This window comes from Vigna angularis, chromosome 2 (assembly GCF_016808095.1).
Source record: "Vigna angularis cultivar LongXiaoDou No.4 chromosome 2, ASM1680809v1, whole genome shotgun sequence".
Lineage (NCBI taxonomy): Eukaryota > Viridiplantae > Streptophyta > Magnoliopsida > Fabales > Fabaceae > Vigna > Vigna angularis.
In genome coordinates this window covers 27,638,832-27,661,070 of record NC_068971.1, presented here as the reverse complement: position 1 = coordinate 27,661,070, position 22,239 = coordinate 27,638,832, and the positions used below count along the sequence as shown (strand labels likewise).

The following is a 22,239-nucleotide window of genomic DNA, read 5'->3' as shown; positions in this document are numbered from 1 at the left end:
TGTGGGAAGAAGGGGTCAAAGTGTTCGATTCAGATGTTCAAGAAACCTTTCGTTTGCGTGCAATGTTGTTTTGCACTATAAATGATCTCCCAGCATATGGAAACTTAAGCGATTATAGTGTTAAAGGTCATTTTGTATGTCTCATTTGTGAAGAAAACACTAGTTACCTTTAATTTAAGCATGGTCAAAAGACAGTATATATAAGACATCGAAAATTTCTTCCTCGTAATCACCCCAGGCTCAGGTGCCTGTACCCACTTGATAACGGTTTAAAATATCGTTATCTGTGATGTAATTTTGATACTAAATACACCCTTTTTGACATAGAAACTTGCTTGGACTCATGCTTTTTCATTAAGTTGTGTGAATAAGAGAGTTGAGGTTGAATTTGATGATTTTATGACTAATTCCCTTTGTTTTGATAGAAAGGCCTAGAAAAGCACCAGAAGAGGGAACTACACGAAGCTTGGGCGACTTGCAGGAGGCTTGGGCTTGGAAAAATCAACGCCCGCCGACCGGGCGTCGGACCCCCGAAGCCCGGGCGAAATTGAACGCTTAAGCCCTACGAAAATCGGTGTCCACCACCCGAGCGGCCAAATGGGCCGCCCGAGCGGCGTGCGCTGCTGATCCGACCTAATTTTTGTTCTTTTTCGACTCTTTTGGACCGGGCCCTATTTCTACTATTTTCCAACTTTATTTAAAGGACCCAGGCACTCTAGGTTTTGTATCTCTGGCTGGAGCAACACAATAGCACACTCTTCTACTCTCTAAAGGCGGATCTGGAGGCGGGAGCTTCCTCTTCTACTCTTAGGTTTTCTCCCTGTCTATTGGGAACTAAACTCTATTTGTTGTTGGGGAATGATGTAACCTTGTGAACTCTCATGTATTTGAATTTATTCTTAATCATATATGCTTTATTCATTAATTGTTAGGGAATTCATCTATTTTAATGCTTGCTCTATTTAACTCGTTTAGTTGCATGATTTATGAATTGCATGAGTGCTGGGAGGTTCCTTACAATTCAGGTTCTTACATGAGTGCTGGGATGGACCGATAAGAGTTTTACATAATTGTTGTCGTTGTTGAATGAAATGCTGCCAGACGGAAATATGTTACCCACTCGTAATTATGATGCAAAAAAAAACTCTTTGTCCGATGGGTATGGAGTATAAACGGATACATGCATGTTCGAATGATTGCATATTATATAGGAATGAGAATGAAGTTTTGATAAAGTGTCCAAAATGTGGGTTATCACAATACAAGTCAAAAAACAACGGTGAAGATAGTGGTCACACAGAAAAGAATGGTTCTGTTTTGAAAGTAGTTTGGTACCTTCCTTGGTGGCCAGACTTAAGCGTTTGTTCGCGAATCCCAAAGACGCTAAAAACCTAAGATGGCATGCAGATGAGAGAACAACTGATGGACTACTTTGTCATCCAACTTATTCAAAGCAATGGAAAAATATTGATCAAGAATTCCCCCAATTTGGTGAAGAATGTAGAAATCTTAGGTTTGGCTTAGCTACTGATGGAATGAACCTATTTGGTAATTTAAGTACCAATCACAATTGTTGGCCCGTTATACTGATAATTTACAACTTATCTCCTGGATTGTGCATGAAAAGAAAGTACATGATGTTGTCAATGTTGATATCTAGTCCAAAGCAGCATGGAAATGACATCGATGTTCATCTCAAGCCACTAGTTGAAGACTTGAAGTTGTTGTGGGTCGATGAGGTTGAAACATTTGATGCCTTTGCTTCAAAAACTTTCATGATGCATGCCATGTTATTTTGCACCATTAATGACTTCCTAGCTTACGGTAATTTGTCGGGGTACAGTGTGAAGGGTCATAAAGCATGTCCTATATGTGAAGAAAACACTGCAGCTCATCAATTAAAACACGGAAGGAAGACAATGTATATGCGTCATCGGCGATTTTTACAATCTAATCATCCATCGAAGGTTAAAGAAAGCATTCAATGGAGAACAAGAGAAAGACAATCCACCCATTCCACTTACTAGACTTGAAGTTCTTGAAAAAGTTAATAGAGTACATCATGTATTTGGGAAAACTTCGAAGAAGTGTTCTGTAACGACCCCTTGGAAGAAGAAATCAATATTCTTTGATCTTCTATATTGGTCAAAGTTAGATGTTAGACATTGCATAGATGTCATGCATGTATAGAAAAATGATTGTGATAGCTTGATTGGTACACTACTAAACATCCAGGGAAAAACAAAAGATGGAGTGAATGCGCGTTTGGATTTGGTTGACATGAAGATCCGAGAAGAGTTGGCACCAAGAGAGATTGGTAAACGTACTTATTTGCCCCTTCATGTTACACAATGTCCAGACAAGAGAAGATAAGTTTTTGTTTTTGTTTAAAGAGTATCAAGGTACCACAAGGATACTCTTCAAATATCAAGAGCTTAGTGTCAATGCAGGACTTAAAGCTTGTTGGACTGAAGTCTCATGATTGCCACGTCTTAATGCAACAATTGTTACTGGTGGCAATTCGTGGAATTTTGCCCAAAAAAGTTAGGCAGACCATAACTCGATTGTGCTCATTTTTCTCATCAATTTGTAGTAAAGTCATCAATCCTACAAAGTTAGATGAACTTCAAAGCGAAATTATCATCATCTTGTGTTAGTTGGGAATGTTTTTCCCTCTATCCTTTTTAGACATCATGGTGCATTTACTTGTTCATTTGGTCAGAGAATTAAAGTTGTGTGGACCAGTATACTTAAGATGGATGTACCCTATTGAGCGTTATATGAAGATTTTGAAATGGTACGTCAAAAATCAATATCGTCCATAAGGTTCAATGATTGAAAGATATATTGCTAAAGAAAGTATTGAGTTTTGCTCTGATTATATGACTAAAGCAAATCCGATAGGAGTCCCTCGGACATCATGGTTGAATAGATATTCTACAAGTAAAAGCATCCGAGGTGTGAATGTGGTGACGAAAAGTCTTGAAGAATTGATGCAAGTACATCTGTACATATTAAACAACACAGATGAAGTGATCCCATTTTTGGAAGCACACAAAGCGGTTGTAAAGGACAACTATCCACGACAATCAGAGAAATGACAGTTGATGGAGCATAACAGAACATTCTTGTCCTGGTTCAAATATGAAGTTTCGAAAGAATCACGGTCCTCTGAGACTTTGTTGTGGCTAGCAAATGGTTTGAAGTTTGATGTTGTATGTTGTACAGGCTACGAAATTAATAATTGCACATTCTATACAAAGACTTTGGATGATAAAAGCACATTACAAAATAGTGGCGTCAGTCTAGAAGCTGAGTCGGTACAATTTTCCACATCCAAAGATCAAAATCCTGTAATTAGATCCATGAGATATTATGGTAGAATTGAAGAGATATGTGAGGTTGATTACATTAAGTTTTTCATTGCACTCTTCAAATGTAAGTGGGTCGACAATAAGAGTGGTGTCAAAATAGATGAATTTGGTATGACACTTGTTGATTTTCGAAAGGTTGATTATCGAGACGAACAGTTCATCATGACATATCAAGCAAGTCAGGTTTTTTATGTCAAAGATCCTGCGTCTAACCATTGGTATGTTGCTCTCCAAGAAAAAAGACAAATTGAAGACCAAGAAAAAAGACAAATTGAAGATAAAGAAGAGAATCTAAGTAATCTTCATATTGCTGACAACCATCCATTTTAAATGACAATAAATTTGGATCACGACCCTCTAATTGATGATATACAAGCAATACGAGAAGATCACAATGGTGGAATATACATATGACCAATCCATATGATTATGTATGAATTTCATGTTTGTGTAAATATTTATGGCTTTTGTTAAATAATATATGTTATTTTATAAGTGTTTTATTAATCTTTCATCTTATTTATTGTGACATATATATGGTTGAGTCACCTCATTCGTTAGGCGATGAAGTCCCCACCACTTCTAGACAGACGAGAGGAGCGACGAGCTTACGACAGCTTATACTTAGAAGAAATCCAGGTGAGAGGACACCTGTCATTATTGACGTGGTCACTGGAGTTGCATCTAGCCCAAATGTAGATGTATTTAGGTATTACCTTGGAGTACTAGCACGTGATCTTATCTCTATACTTACTTCATCCTTTGACTATGTATCTGAGGCTGATCGGAATCTCATCTAGCAAGATCTATTGGTAAGTTAAACAATATTACTCCAAATTCTAGATTCATTATATTGATAATTTTGTATTGATATAAGGTTATTATTTTCTTTGTTGCAGATGACATTTGATATGCCAAATGTCGAGAGCTTAAGGAATAGGTGTTTATCTGCAATTGCAGAAAGATTTCGAGGGTTTAAGACAAAATTGACCTCCAGATATATATTTGGAGCAAAAAGTAATGAAACTTCATGTTCCAAATATTCAGCAATTGACGAAGAAACGTGGCGTCAATTTGTAGAGCTTCGTTCATTCGAAGCGTGGCAGGTAAGTGTAGTAAAATCATTCAATTCATCATTCATAATTCTTTATTATGACAATTGTTTCATTTTGTCACAAGAAAAAAGGTCAAAAGCATAGGGAATAAGTGCTCAGAATAAAAATTCACACCTACTGTCTCGTGGTGGATATAGGAAGTTTGAGGAAAAAATAATGAAGCAGAAGTCAGATAATAGACTTCCACTTTCTGAGAGTGGTGCCCTCCTCCTCCTCCTTCACCACCATCTGGCCACGAGAAGTGGAAGTTAGCCCGTATAAGACCATCGGGCTCCTACACTTCTGACTCTGCCAAAGAGATATATGAAAGAATTGTAAGATGTCATTTCTCATATTTTTACATTATTTTTGTTATATATATTGCATAGATCTTTCAAATGATTTTGAAGTTTTGTTATGTGACAGGACTCCTTGGTTGAGCAGAGCTCCCAAGGTCAATTCACACAAGAAGGTCGTCAGGATATTCTTGCCACAACTATTGGACGACCTGAGCACTCAAGACGGGTGCGTGCTACTAGGACTGGCATAAGCATACGATAGTTCTTTGGGTCTTCCTCGCGTCCATATTCTTACGAAAAGATGAAGGAGGACATAAGAAAAGAGATGACGCAAGAGATCACAAAGAAGGTTCGGGCAGAGTTGTATGATGAAGTTGCTGAAATGGTTGCGCGCCAGTTCCAGCAGCGTTATGAGGATTATGGCAATCGTCCTCCGCCATCTCCTGTAGCGGAACATGTTGTGCCCCCTACAGGTAAACTTAATGATTTTTGTTTATTAATTTACTTTTTGTATAACCTAACATTTAATTTGACAGGTAGAAGCAGTAAAGGAAGTTGCTCAGTTGCTGGTGCCCCAGGGGACGACATGGATGACACTCGTCCATGTCAGTTATATATTCTCTCTGATACTGGGACCATGTTAGTGGCTTGTGGTACAGTTTATGAAACAGCCACTGTAGTGCATGGTGTACAGCTTGCAGAAGATGAGGTCAAGGTCACGGTGGATGAAGTACTCATACCAGATGTCGTTCTTCCTGTGCCTACAGATGAGTTCTTCACTGTAGAAGAGGCATTTAAGTCCTTTGTCACCTGGCCTAGACATTTGGTTGGTGATTTATCTGATCCCCCGGTAAACACTTGTACTATATACTTCTCAATTTTAATATTTACTTCTAATTGACGTTACAACATAACTCTTTTTGCATGTAACAGCAGATAGGTCAAGAGGGAAGTCCTAGACCGAAGAAGACTCATTTATCTGAGGACGACCCATCCTTGTGCGTTAGACGAGCTTGTTAAAATCATTTCAGATGCGCCGATGAATGTACACTAGGATTCTACTACATTTGGAAGAAAAGCTCAGATCCCATTGTACTTGCATCATCAAGATGTTAGGGAGCTTGCGTCGGGGAGAGAAGAAATTAATATTACACTCATTCAGCTGTGGATGATGTAAGTTTATGCGAACTTTTTTATATAATTATTTTTTATCAAGTTACTTATATCAGATTATTTCTACATTTTAGGTATATGTTTGATGTTAGTAACAAGAAGGGGTTCAACGATGTATATGGGTTCATTGACCCCTCTATGACTCATGAAAGAAATAAATTTGATGATATCCAAGCATACATCACCACCTGCTTTGGAATGGGGAAGGAGATATATTTTCTCCCTTATATACATGGGAAAGTGAAATTTGTTAACTTTAAAGTTTCATTTATTAATTTTGGTATATGACAATGAAGTTATTAACAATTTCAGGTGTCATTGGCAGCTACTTGTGATCTCCATACCGGAGAACACTGCTGTCTGGTTTTGTTCATTGCACAAGTCTCCTCCCAGCCCTCTTAGACATGTAGTAGATTGGTAAGAACCTCAATGTTTCAACTTTCTTTGTTGTATAAATGTATGCTAAAGCAAATTTTTTTAATAGTTCCCTTGCAACACATATGATGTTATCTGGGACATCTACTGCTACAGCTAAAAAGCTTGCATGGGTTGCCCTTAAGGTTTGGTATTTTAGTTCATACTTTGTTACATTTGGTTCCATTCAAACGATGTTAGTTAACATTTTATAATTATGATGATATATTGCAGTGTAATAGACAAATGGGGTCATATGAATGTGGTTACTACGTCATGTTTTGGATGATGACCATTATTCGTGCACATTACACTAGTGGATGGGAAACGGTAATATTTAGGTTTGAATTTTATTTTCTCTATAGTTTAGATTTCATATACACTAATTGAAATCATAGTGTTTTATGTAGAGATTTAATAGGACTGCTCCAATTCCAGAGAAGTCAATTCAATTTATGAGGGAAACACTGGCTAAATATGTAATTCATTTATATAATAGTATGTAGTAGATATTAGGATATAGTAAGTTCTAAGTTTATGTTTCTAAGTTGTTTTATGTTTTTCTACATTATTATTAGTTTAACTTTGTACATTGCATCGATTTATGCTTCAAACTTGATTTATTTTACATTGGATTGATTTAAGCTTCTAAAAAGTTGATTTATGATTCCATTGAATATATTTATGTTTTAATATAATTTTCATTCAAAATATACGTTTCTGGATTATTCTGGACTGTTCTGGCTATAAAAATATATGCAGGTATGTTTCTGTAGTTGGGAATGTTGCAGAAACAAACCTCATTTTAAAAAAGAACAGGGGTATATGCCTCGGTTGAGGTCATAACTAAGGTAGAAAGGCCCGTTATAGCCTCGGTTATAGTCACACCCAAAGCAGAAAGGCTTGTAGATGAGCAAAAAAAAGGACTCTACTGCCTCGGTTCAAGCTACAACCGAGTGGGACATGCTGCCTCAGATCACAGGGAACCGAGGCATAAAGTCCTACCAAAAAAAATTTAAAAAAATCAAAAACTTCACTGCTTCGGTTAAGGCTGAACCGAGGCCAAATCCTCTCCTTTTATGCCTCGGTTCGCACCCGAGGCAAAAAGTAGTTAACTTTTTGCCTCGCCTGCATATGCCTCGGTTCGGAAACCGCTGCCTATAGGCAAAAATAACAGCTGTCGTTTCCCCTTACTGTACTAGTGTTGGGTCCAAAAAAAGCCCACAGGACTAAAAAAGTCCTTCATTATAAAAGCCCATAGGGCTAAATACCCCAAAAGTCCTATGGTCAGGTCTATGAGTTTGCACCCATATACGAATTGTAATTGTTTAAATCATAAATATATTAAATAACAAATATCAAGTGTAAAAAAATTAAGGTGTATGTAAATAAAAAGAAAATTCATAAAATAGCCATAAAATTAACTAAAAAGTTTAACTCGCCAAAGACTCCCTAAAAATGTCAAGAGAATAAAGAACTTGTTCTACAATCACAACAAGCATTGCGACTGCAATAGTGACCAGAGTCATAATCACAAATCTAAAAATTTACCAGGATAGAGTCATAATCACAAATCTAAAAATTTACCAAAACAAATAGCACTTATGGCCTTTTGAACTGAGTAACTGAGTCTATTATTGGCAATTCATCAGATATAGTTAATTGATTGTTATAAAACTACTTTCAATGTTCATGAATAAGCTTTAACAAATGGCTCAAAATAAGAGTTAACTTACATCAATGCCCTCTTGACCAACTCCATAGAACCTCCTACAACCACGACAAAAGGTAAAGAGTGAACCAAAAAGCAAAGACAAAACAACTAAAACAAGATAAACCAATGCAACAAGATCATATAACTAGCAATGAAAAACACACCTCAAGAATGTCTTCACCGTTGGACCACCCAATTCAAACCTCAAAGCTTTCAATATATCGGCTTCCATATTCACAACCTTCATCAAAAAATTGCAAAAATCAATGCAACCCAAAGCCAAAGCATGCAGTAATATCAGCAACAAACGAAACACAATAACCACCTCTTCCTTATGGACCACTATTTAAAAAGGGTATATATTCTACTTCAACGTCTATTGTAAAACAAAAATAAGGACAAAAGTTTAGCAGCCACCTTATTAAAGTTAAATAATTGGTCCATTTTACATGTAGGAGTATTATTAAGTTGAATCAAAAGTTGTAAAGCTAACAGTTTTGATGTGCACGTGTTTTGCCTATTTGTTAATGAATAGCTTGGCTTGTTAATTGGAAATTCATATTATGCAGTTTAAAGTGTTTGAAAAAAATGAGTTGCAAATTGTGGTTAGTGTAAGAATGAGTTGCAAATTGTGGTTAGTGTAAGAATGAAGGTTGATTTTGGTACATATGTATTGAGATGCACATAATAGAAGCTCAACAGCAACTTCAAAAGACCTTGAATTTGTATGGACCTGGTTGAAAAAATGTCATAAAATTTACATCACATCCAAGAAAGTAAACCCACAATAAGGATAAAAGGTAAGTAAGAATGTTTAATAAATACCCAATGACAATAAACCTAAGGGCATTCTAAAAATGAAATAACCTTCTATCAAAGATGAACATAGAGTATTAGAGTTAGATAGGCCACACAAACCTTTGATAGATGGGCAAATACCGCTTTTCTCATCCCTTGAAGACATGTTACCTTATTTTTCATTCTAGTGATGCCTATATTAGATAATGCTTCCACTTTGATTGAAAAGGGCACCACAATATCGTCAAGAAACAGAAATTCCACAATTTTTTCTATGATTAAACTCCCATAGCCCATGGCCTTATCGGACTTGTGAAACTCTTGAACAGAGGAGCCAACATGACACAATTCTTTCAATGATACTTCCCATAATACTTTTTTTTGAAATCTTCAATGACATTTGACATAAATTTCTTCAAAATCTTCTCAAATATTTATTTTTGTAATGAAAAAACCTTTGAATGAAACATAGCAAGTGTTAGAATTAATAAACCTTGTTTCTCAATACCAAGAGGGGTTGAATTGGTGTTTTATAAAAACATGCACTTTTTAAATCTTTTTCGCAAATATGAATGATCTTCAAGTCTTTCTTGTGCAGTAAGCAAATATGTATGCAATGAAACTGGAAATGTAAAGAGATAAGGAGAGAAAATCAAACATAGTTTTTATCCTGGTTCGTCAATGCCTACATCCAATCACCCTCCCAATCAACCGGAGAGTATTTCACTATAATTATCAGAGTATTGCAGCCAAGACTTTATAGAGCACACTCAAATGTAAACACCTTACAAACTCTCAATCAAATATAGAATAGAATACACATGCAAACATGCAGAAACCCTTTGAGAATCCCCTCTCAAAGTCAAGAACTCCTCACTCTTCTTCCTGACGCGCACGTCCAGGGAAACATCAAATCAAAGATTGCAAAATCTTCTCCCGATCAAAATAGATGCACCTTCAGTCATGCTAAAACAATTAGCCAATATAGTCCAGTCAATTACCTCTCAAGAATTCCTCAAGTTTCTTCAAATTCTTCGCGTTCTTGATTCTTGGAGCGTTTGTTCAACCTGTAACACTTTTCTCATAGAGAATATCAGATATGATAATTTACAATTGATCAGCAGTTGTTACAGAAAATTCAAGCAATGCGTCCATATATAATTTGTATCAGTTCTGACACAAAATAATTGATTACTATACTTATGTAAACGGTTACATTAAATAGATGTAACAAGATTACGACAAACTCAGCTCTTAATTGAATGCTCAATTAATGTAATCAATTTTTATTAAATGTTAGTCAAACATATTTAAAAATATGACCACTAAAGCATTTTGACTAAGCTAAAAATAGTTTTCAAAACTTAACATACTTAATTGAATACACAACACATGTAATATATTAATCTTAACGCTTAAACATATTTTGAAAACTTTTTCTTCCCAAAAACTCATCACGGCACATTTGAAAATGATATATGCAAACACACAAGTTTTAATTGATTCAACAACTAATGTAATCGATTCAAACTAGTTGTTTTACCACAGTTCAAAACATAAGTTGTCTGATGACCTTAATTGATTACTACAACACTCTAATCGATTATGTCATGAAGATATGCTTTTGTGCATGTGGTTTTCTTTATGCATAAATATATAGTGTGCATACACAGAATAATCACATCATAATCATAATAGTATGCATAAATCACATAGTATGTCCAACATATGCATTTGTCACAGTATATGCATTTATCACAGTAAGCATGTACAAATTCACATATGTATAACACAACACATAAATACTTTTCTATTGTGACATGGGAACATTCATGTGTTGTTGCTATTAATGTGTTGTCATCATCAAAAACAACATAACAGGGATTGGGTTTAGTTATCCCCCTATCAACAACAAGTGTATGCAATCCCTTCACTGTAAATCAGTACCTAGAACCAAATAAGTACCTCGTTCACGATTCTTCTTTTCAACCACTCGATCATCGCTTTTCAACCACTCGATCGTTGGTATCGTTGCCGCTTATACCACCGTGTATTGCCATGTCGTTGACTCCACTATGTGTTGTCGTCGCCTGTACCACCAAGCGTTGTCGTCTGCCCGTAGACTACACTATTTGTTGCCATTGTTGTCGGGCTCTTAGGCATTGTCAAGAAGAAAATGGGATGTTCAGGGTCAATAGAGAAAAATGGGGGTTTTGAGGGCTAAGACGCTAACCCGGCCCTAATTTAATTCCAACCCATTTTCTAGGGTTTTGGGGGCTAGGGGCTTTGGAAAAGCCCCATCAAATGTGAGTCAAACAAAATGGACCTTAGTATAGAAAACGCCAAGGTTGGCCTTGAAGCTTTGAAAAAATTTGACAACTCTAGTTGCCACGTCATCTGCCACGTTAGCACAACACTATTGTCCACCTCAACATGTTTTTATTTCGTTTGCATTTTATTTCATTATAATTTTGGGCCAAACTTGCCTAGGTTTTAGGACCCATGAACCAGGACTTTTGACATACCTCTAGGATGTAAGGGAGGCTAGAGTCTTACGTTACAACGGAAACCAGGAGGAATGTTACAGTAGTTAGAAATATCTTAGTGGAAATGGGAGAATATATATATATATATATATATATATATATATATATATATATATGGATTTTGTATCTCATTTGTCTAGGTCATTGAAGGGACCTAATAACATTTAGGTAATCGTGGACAGATTTACTAAGTGTGTTAATTTCTTGCCGATAAATCAGCAAATGTCATTGGAGAATGATCGAATTGTATATTCGTGAGAATGTACAGTTCCATGGAGTGCCCGCATGTATTGTTTCGAATCGAGATTCGAGGTTTACCTCTAAGTTTTGGCAAACTTTGGGTACCCAATTGAGGTTGAGCTCGGCTTATCATCCTCAAACCGATGGACAGTTTGAAAGGACTATTCAATCTTTCAAATATTTGTTGAAGGCATGTGTTTTGGATCATCTCGCGAGCTTTAACGAGATTCTACCTTTGGTGGAGTTTACTTACAATAATAGTTATCATTCTAGCCTAGGGATGGCACCATTTGAAGCTTTGTATGGAAGGAAGTGTCGGACGTCGTTATGTTGGTTCCAGGACGGTAAATTAGTGACTGTAGGTTCGGAATTGTTACAACAAACTACGTATGAGAGCAACACAAAGTAGACAGAAGTCATATATTGATCAAAGGAGGAGACCTTTAGAGTTTGAAGTTAGATATCATGTGTTTATGTGATTGACACCAATAGCATGAGTTAGGAGAGTTATTAAGTCAAGGAAGTTAATGCCAAAGTTATTGGACCATATCAAATGCTTAGGAGGATTGGTTCAGTAGCCTATGAGATAGTACTGCCACCTCAGTTGGGGAACTTGCACAATGTTTTTCATGTGTCTCAATTGAGGAAATACGTGCCAGATCTAAGTCATGTGATGGAAGTGGATGACATTCTAGTCAAAGAAGATTTAACCATTGATGTTAGACCAGTAAGGGTGCTAAATGTGCAAACTAAGATGTTGAGAGGGAAGGACATTCGCACAGTGAAGGTGTTACGGGATGAAGCTACTCAGGAAATGACTTGGGAGTTTGAGGAAGTTATGAAGAAGGAGTATCCTTATCTTTTTGGTAAGTATGTCAATTTTCGGGGACAAAAATTCTTTTGACGAGGGATGAATGTAAGACCCGAGAAAAATGTAGTAATTAAGGGATAAAGTGGGTTTGAGATTTGAGTGTTGCTTCTTGGTAATAGGTATTTAATGTTTAGGTGTTTCATAGAATTATAATTGTTATGTTGATTACTTAATATTATTATTGATAAAGTGCAACACATGATTGGTATGTTATTAAATTAGTGATTTACCAATATGATATGTTGGTTTGTCAGTAAGAATGTTGTTTTGGATGGAATGGATGTGGGTTCAATGCCTAGGGAAAAGAGTTTAGGAGAAACTTATATTTTAAGAGTATTTTTGGCCTAGGGGCAAAAGGGTATTTTTATCTTCATTAAATGGTGCAGAAATTAAGTTAAGAGGTGTAGAAAGTAAAGGTATGCAAAATAAAATAAATCTGAAAATGAAAAAGGGGATTTACGTGAAGAGTTATAATATTTAGTAGTTATTGATATTTTAAAAACTAGTTGAGAGAAAATAAGAGAGGAAATTTTGATGATTTTATGATTAAGTAAGAGATCTTATTTTAAGCAAAAAGATAAAGATAGAGTAAAAGAAGATAAAAAAAAGGAGAGTAAAACGAGTCTGCACTTTTGAAGAGTTATAAACAAGCATATAAGCTTCATCTCTCCTAATTAGTCTTAAAGGATACTTCTATTGCTACAAGGATATGAGCTTTGTGGCATTATCCTCTAGACAATTGATGTCATGCTTGTATATCTTTATTTAAAGGTGTGTAAAGTTATGAAGTAAGTATAATATAGTCAAAATTATTAATAATAAAACATATTAGTTGATTGTATTTGGACATTAGTAAGCTTCGTCATGGATGGAGGATCTAAAATGGTACTAAACTTAGAAGTCCATAAATGAGTCCTTCTGCCAGGCCAAAATTGTGTGCTCCCAAAACTTGAATTGGGTAACAGAGTATGACAGATATCCCAATGTGACTTAACTCCATATGGACTAGACATAGTGAGTCAATGCACAATGCTCACATCTACAAATAAAATAAAAGTGGAAAGGCAATAAAAGCAATTCACCACCAACCACTTAAGCAGCATAAGTATGATCAAGCAGCCCATATAGTGTTTCCAACTGTGGCTGTTGGAGAATGGTGAAACAAAGCAATAGACAACAGACATAACTTGCTGTGAACAACGAAAATACGTCCTTCTAATGGGATCTGTGGAATTCACTCAACTAAAGGTCACATGACTCGCTGAATACGACTGAGCAATTCAAATTCATTGGTTTAGGAACATCATTCTATGTGATTAATAAACTGAGTTGTTAAAATTTCATGGAATAGATTTACCAAAACTGTGACACCTTTATTCCTCTGATTTACCTCTCCTGGAATTGATACTAACAATAGCAATTATTTCAAATGAGTATGATTCATTGACTTTAAACATTTTTTGGTTAAAATTGTTGGAGTCTATGAAAGTAAATAACGTGGCTGGCTATAAGAATATATATGATGTCTTAAGAATTTATATTAAATTTTTTTAATTTCAAAGACGAATAATAAAGTGATGTTTAACACTTTTATTAGTAAAAACAGTTATCTTTCTAGACGATACAGCAGTTATATTTTAGGCAAATAATATTTTTTATCAGCATGGAAATAATCTTATTTAAGTTGAATATAAATATTGTTGACATGAACGCTTTGAACTTTCGGGTAACATTAGTACAATGTGTAGCTAAGTTTTATTATATGCATTACAATTATACAACCTCAGTATACAAAGATCTCTTTAGTGACACATTTATTGAACACAATGAAATTTTAGAGCATTTTCTATTTAACATTTCTTGAAAAAGTTATACATTATTTTATAATATAAATTAAATTTTAAAGAAGCTTTAAAATATATATTATTGTCGTCTTTATTATCATTCATACTTGCAAAATTGATAATACTTTCCTTTATTTCATGCCTTGCAAAAAACTAATTAAATGGTCGTTGTTCAAGTACTTAAAATATACTCACTTTTAAGTAGAAGACGTTTAAATAATAATAAATGGTGTGCCTTGTCATGAAAAAATAATAATACATTTTCCAATATACTGTTAATAGATATCTTCTATATTACATTAATTTTATATTATACGATAGACATAACAATGAATTATGTATAAATGATATAAAAATTAAATGACGTGCTAGAATGCATCTTTAGAAAAAAGGCAAGATAACTTAGAAGGAAGGGTGTAAAAGTACAATAATGAAATTTGAGAATACCTATTTGCTGTATATCGGGCACAAGATAAATAACGACATTTGCGTTGGTGTGAAAAATTAAATAAATAAAAAGGTCTGATAATATTTCAGGGAAACACCCCCACATAAATACAACAGTAACTCTTCTAATTCTTCTAATTTTTACCCTTTCTTGCATGCCATAAGCTTCCGGAGCTACTAAATTATACACCTTTCTATTTCTTTTTATCTTAACCTTTTTCTTTTATCCTGCAAAAATGTTTATCGCCGTTTTTCAAACGAAACAACTGAGAATATTAAATAAATGGATCAGAACCAAAACTACTGTCCATTATTTTTTTCCTCCCACTTTCGCCTTTTTCACGGGCTTGCCACTAGTTTTCTTAAACTTTCGCTTATCACCACTTCGTTGTTCTGATTTTTCATGAGGATTCACGTCTTCAAACTCCATTGGCTTTATTATCACACCTGGTTTCTTCACCACCTGCATATGTAACACTATACTTACAAAACAGCTACAAAAGATACACTCATCTTACAGTATTTTTCCTAAATAGTACCAAACAGTACCCAATAAATATATTTCCTTCCCCCAACTACTTTAAACAAAAGCTACAGCGTGATTCTTTTCGACACAAGAAAAAGTCAAGAATCTTAATGAAGCACTTACTTCTGGTTGGTTAAGAGGACCAATTGCAGTTGCTGGATTAAATTCAGGTCCGATGGGCACACGCATGCTCTGTTCAAACACCTCTTTGGAAGTAAACGGGAAAGGCAATGATTTAGTATGCAGTTTTTCAGCCTGCCATATCCAAAAGGAAGTACAGAATTAAAACCAAGACAAATTAATTGACCCACAAAATAATGGTCAATTTTAAGCAGTTGGCAACATTGTTCGAGCCACAAGTTACAAAACTAGAGTTCGACCATGAATATATACTAAATGAAAATTTTAAGCAATATAATACCAGATAATAAAGACAGGAGCCTTGAATAATGAGGTAGGAGAGAAAAAATTTACTACAACTAATAATAATGATAATACCTATCAGTAACATAACTGTTGATACAAGTCAAAATGAAGAATATTATATGACAATCCAAATAACCCCACATATTTCTAATATGAATATGAATTGTTGCATGCATTGAAAAGAATACGGAAGGTTCAAAACCTTGTATATTATGACACTAACCTTCTTATCTATCTTTTCAGATATAATCACGGTTTTTAGCTGAGCATCCTTCCTCTTTTTGAGGGCCTCTGCCCTTTTTTTCTGGGCATCTTCATGTTTTTTCAGCATCCAAGATGGTAAACCTTTCTTTTCCTGTATGTGTCCACTGGCCCCAGCCAGGAAGTAACAGAGGCTTTTCTGGGTTAGGATTTTCTTCCTCGAGGATCTCCTGCTTGTCCTTTTCAAAATCACCTTCTACATCATCCCCTGAAAACGCTTGCCGAATGAGCTCCTCTTGAGAAGGAAGTTCATAAGGCACTTTAGAAACAGAAGACAGAATTCCATCCACCATCTGTCCTTCACTATTGGTATCACTATCCTCTCCAATCTCCTTTTCAGTATCCTAAGATATAAAAAGAATCAAATGTAAGATTAAACCAATGACATGCTTTATACTTGTAACAAAATAGAAAGAGCTTATACTTTTTTATTTTGCCTAACTGGCCCTGTAAGGTTTGGAGACTTCTTGATAGTTGTGTTTTCATTTTTGTTCTTTGCCTGCTTATCACAAATACGTAAGCGCAACAGGTCATAAATGGAAAATATATTTCTTTAACAAAAGAAACCAATTAAAAATAGAAGAGAAAATATATATATATATATATATATATATATATATAGAGAGAGAGAGAGAGACAGACAGACAGAAAGATAGGTATATTAAAAGCACCTTTTTCCACTGATCTGACACAAAATATGGAAACTTCGCATGTAGTTTTTGACCCAGGATTTTCAATAATATCATCAATGGTCTGTGAACAAAAAATGCATTAAATGTATCACATCCATTGAGACAGACATCCATATAAGAAAAAAGACAATAAGATTTCCATCACCTTCAACAAAGATTCCTTGTGAGTATCAGTGTCTTCTTGAATCACAACTGAATCCTTGTTATGCAAAAGGTGACTTCCCATATTCTCCATGTTGCCACTTTCACCGATTCCCAAGTCATCCTCACTATCACTGCCACCATAGCTGTTATCTGATTTTACCCTGGTATCAAATACTTGAGCTTTGGCTGGTCCAAATACTCTTCTGCCACTGGTAGAAGCAGCTTTTGGATCTTCTAAGCCACCAGAATTCTCCAGTTTCTTTAAGGAATCTTCATATTCTTGGAAAGCAAGGTTAGCTTCTTCAACAGCTGCCTCTCTTCTTTTCGCCAATCCACGCCTCTGCATCAGATTAAGATCAAAGGAAGACCACAAATCATTAAGAAAACCTACGATTTTCAATCTCTATATTGAATACTAAAGAGAATATATAAAAACAAAATTACAATAAAGCAAAGATAACACAATTCATTCAACAAGATAATTCACGTTAAAATAATTGAGTATTTATTCACACTATTAAGAACAAGAATAACATTTACACAGAAATCTCCTTAAGAGAGAAGGAAAGGGAAGAGAGCAGGAATGGGTGTTACCATAAAAGGCAAAGAAAGTAATCCTGATTTGGGAACTTCGTCCACTTCCTCCAACACTTTCATGGTCTTATCTCTAGCTTTCCCCAAAATTTTGTAAGCCCTCTCCTGATCAGGACCAGCAGAGTTTTCATCTTCGTCCTCATCACTGGTATCTTCACTGCTACTGCTGCTATCCTTCATAGAGTGCATTTTTCTAGTCAATTCAGCATGTCTTTGATGTTGTTCAGCAATAGCCACACGTGTTCCTTCATCTTGGCTATTTAAGCCACGTTGTATAATACGCTTAGCCCACCGATTCTGGTTTTTGTGTTTTAGAGTCATGCGTTCCTGTACCAAGTTGAAATTTTAAGCGAGAAAGGGATTGATAAAAACAGTTTTCCTGTTTTAACCATGAAGATACATTATATCTTGGTAGACTGCATTTGTTAAGAAAAATATCTTGAGCTATTATTTCTTCGGAAATGATGATATACCTCAGCCCTTTGAGGCTCTCATTTCATGGCATATTCTTTAGCAGCTTGGGGGTCCATTTGTATCTGAGAAGCTTCTGCCTTTAACCTATCTTTCTTCAACAAACGATGAAATGTTCTTGACTTGATCTTTTTAATATGCTTTGACTTCATTTCATGACGAAAAAGAAGGCTCCGCATTTTAGCAATCCGATTTTGCCTATCCTTCTCATCTTCAATAGACACCTATCAGACATAATAAAGCACATAAAAAAATTGAAAAGGCCCAGGTCATCAGTGAATTCTTGACATATGCATTAAAAACATGGGTTAAGAAGATTATTCAGTAAACGGTGTAATTGAATGCTCATTTTATTCTTATACTCCAAGAGGCACACATGGAAACATTGTATGGGACTTAGAAGTTAAAACTAAAATTGGGATAATATCACTGAATCTGAGACTAATGATATTGTCTACTCCATGTAGCTTCCAGAATCATAAGTGTTATTTCAGCTTATGTAGTGTGCTTGGAAGGAACCCATTATTATTTTTAGGTAGAAGTGATCCATGTTTGGAATCTTACAAAATGAGTTGTTATTCTATTCATCCAAGTTATTAGATTTTGCAACATGGTACAAGTGAAATAATAGGAATATTGAATGTGTGAGATTAATTAAAAAATGAGAACTTGTTCACTTTTATGAACAAGCCTGATCCAAGTCTACAGTGTAGGGAGAGTCATAATACTTGTGGGACTGAACAAGAAGTTGCTCCTTTTTCGTGCACCTCCAACCTGTATATAAATCCAACCTTATTTAAGCACATCACTGAAACAAATCACCTTGTCGCCTCCACCCACACAAATAAATCAGTACAGTCACGAAAAAAATGCCATTGAAGTTCCCCCTCGATCTTAGTAGGCAGAAGGAAAATATTTTGGGATGAAAAAAATCTAATTTGAAGAATAAAAAATGTATATACAAGAACTTTAGTTTAATAAACAAATTTGAGTTTGACTGTTTGAAAATAAAATGCTTTGATGTATGCCAACCAAAACTGAGTCAGCTTCACCAATGACTAGTCAAGACATTTCCACATTGATATCATACAACAGAAAAGGAAAGTAAAAAGGGAATCAGAAAAGGGAAAGTTCAATCAGATTCCAAATTCCATGATCAGCTACTACCAGTAATGTCAAATTCAATTATTAATTATGTTAAAAGAATTCATACCTTGTTCATTTCAAGAAGCTTAGAACCATCATTTTCATGGGTTCAAATTCAGAAGCTATTGCTCCTACAGTTGAAAATCCTAGATTCACATTTTCATCAAAGAAAATAGTTGGAGCCTCTCTATTTCTCTGAATAATATGCTGCCACTTGCTGACATCTTTCTTTGATATTTCAAGGCTGTTGTCCTCTCTACCTTTGCTTGAATTGCCTTTGAAAGTGGCGCATGAACAATTCTAGCATTCTTCATAATTTGATGCTGCCTCTTCCGAAGTATTCCATACGTAGGTTTTTCACTAAGAGGATTCAGTAGGTCCTCTACGCTAATGCGCGCATTACCTTCCACAACATCAAGACTAGGATTATATTCAGATCCTGGATATAGCTCTGGGATAACAGAGTCATTCATCGTCTTCTTTTTCTTCTTATTCTCTGCATTTTGATTATTAAGGTGTAAAACATATCGTTACAACAGAAAGATAGAAAAAAAAACAGCAGGGTTCTCTCTATGTAACATTAATGTAAAAAAACTGGTCCAGTATTCCTCCCACATACTGCCAAAAATTAGAGTACATGTAGTACAGAAACTACATGGACACAGCAACACTTTTAATCTCCAAAATAATGGACACAGCAACACTTTTAATCTCCAAAATGCTGGACACAGAAACACAGATACACACACATACATATATTGAACATCATTACGAATTATTTAAATAGGCAATCAAGATTTACATTCAAAATCATCTATAAAAAAGTTAGTCAAATATAATAATGTGAACCTAATATAGAAATAAATCTAATCCTTTACGTAAAGTCCAAAATTGAAAAAAGGATCTAATCTCACCTTCAAAAGCCTCACTAGGCATACCAGTAATTGCTTGTAGCATCCTTGCATGCCTCCCATCATCATCTTCTCCAGAATCATCACTTTGAACATTTCCATCCCTATTTGTCCCAATGTAATCACTGTCCCCACTTTCATCATCAGATTGCACATTCTCATCCTAAAAATACCAGTGAAGACATGAATGAAAATTATATGGTACAAACAGGATAAGTTAAATTTAAATTTAAAAATTAATGAACCAATCCAACCCAAATGTAATATTCCAAATGTATGTGAATATAAATCAGGGATGTGAGATTTCGTAAGGCATTATAAAGATCATCACAGGTTACACATGAAATTTTGTGTTTTTTTATCTTTACAACACTAGTAAGTTGAATATCTGCCAGACTGTATACAGACTCGTTTGGTCTAATACAAGGTGTTGCAAGTCTCAAATGCTTTCTCCATTAGACTTTGGATGTCACATGTTTTTGGTTTGTTGGATGTATTAAAAAGATGCATGCGCGCCATTGGAGGGAAGAAAAATGCTAAAAAAATGAAATTGCGAGGAAGAATGCAAACACAAAACTGGGAAGGGATGATAAGCCACAAAGGGGAGCATAACCCTTCTAGTTACCACATTGAGAGGACTGTTTCACATTCCATCGCATGCACGCCATTGAAGGGAAAACAAAAAGCTAAAAAATGAAATTAGAAGGAATGGGTGCCAACACTTTCCATCGTCCTCCAATTTTAGTTTTTTAATAAGTCAAAAAATGAATCTTAAACACATTCAATTCCATTGCCCTCTCTTTCAACTCCTTTTCATCAATCCAAAGGTGCCCTTAATAAAATCAAGCTTTAATAATAAAAAAAAAAAACATCGGATAATAGAAAACAGTTTTCAATATCAACAATGAAAACGGAACCAAACCAAACGTGCCCTAATATGACAAGCATTTAAGCAAGTTAACCACACGAACAATATGAAGAGTTTATATGACATGTTGAAAAGGATGAAGAAAAGAAAAACCTCAATTTCTTCAGAGAGGTCATCGGTAACGGAAACAGGGTCGTAACGCTTATTTTTCCTAGACTCCTCCTCGGCCCTCTCTTCCTCGTATTCGTAAAGATCGTGATCGTCATCGGGATCGGCGCTGTCTAAGGGAGTGGTAGGGTTTAAACGGTCAATATGCTTTTGCAAAGAAGAAGGCAAACGAGGGCCTCTCTTCTGCTGTTGTGAGCTTTGCTTATTCTTCTTCTTCTTCGACTTCTGATTTCTCCGGTTACCTCCCTCCATCTCTTTCAGCTTCATAGTTGCGGCTGCTTTGGGTTTCACTTTCCAAGCACGCGGCTGGGTTTCACTTTCCAAGCACCTGATCCTGTAGTAATTTGTTTAAAATGGGCCCACAACCTATGAAAACTTTGGGCAAATTGAACACAGGAATCCTGAAAGTGTAAAATCTATATTGTGGGTTATAGAATCAAAATATATTGCAATATTTGTATTCTGATAATACAAAATATAAATTTTACTTTTGAATCATACTTTTTGGAAATTTGTATTTGAAAATATATAATCTAAAATAGAAAAATATAAAAAATGACGGCATTGAATAATCCCGGTCCTCCGAACAAGAAAACGGTACAACTAAAAACATAACCAACATTTCAAATCCAAAACCCTTGTTCGTTCATCCACAGTCATGCACGAGAAAAAAAAAGGTACCTTGACGAGGAGCTTGAGGTAAATATCATCGGATTTTGGCGCGGTTGAAATGGTTTTTGACGAGGAGCTTCACGTGGAGCATTGAAATGATCTTTTTTTTTTTTTGGAAACTATACTCGAAAAGTTTTTTAATTTGACTATAAATACGTATTTTTTGGATGATTGAGCTAGCTGCAATTTAATTTTGAAAATTGTAAACCTTAATTGCAAGTTAAAGAAGTTTGATTTAGACCATTTCGAGATAGCTACAACAAGATAATAAAGAGAAAACATAAATAACATGGAATTTAAACACAAAGATAAAGACTAAGATGCTTAGCTCTTGATACTAAATGATGGCAATTCTCCTTGCTAGATTGGGCCAAAGTTAGAAGAGAAAGTCATGGTGAAGGGTGAAGGGTGAGTGTTTGCGGAAGTTGATAGAAATGAGAGCTAAATTCACAGTCTTGTGATGTTTTATAGTGATGGACATGGTGTTTAGTGGTGTTCTAAGAGAGGTTAGACCAACTCTAAGAGGAATGTGACTAAAAGAGCTTC

General features: G+C 35.3%; 1 protein-coding gene and 1 pseudogene across 1 annotated transcript; one reads left to right on the top strand and one right to left on the bottom strand.

The window, feature by feature from the left end:
- The first annotated feature begins 12,205 nt into the window (after positions 1-12,205).
- Positions 12,206-12,556, top strand: LOC108327458 (uncharacterized). The gene has a single exon (XM_017561156.1). The coding sequence runs from the start codon at positions 12,206-12,208 to the stop codon at positions 12,554-12,556; it is 351 nt and encodes a 116-aa protein (XP_017416645.1).
- A 2,228-nt stretch (positions 12,557-14,784) lies between these two features.
- On the bottom strand, positions 14,785-21,528 carry LOC108329635 (uncharacterized protein C57A7.06-like; annotated as a pseudogene).
- Positions 21,529-22,239: the final 711 nt, after the last annotated feature.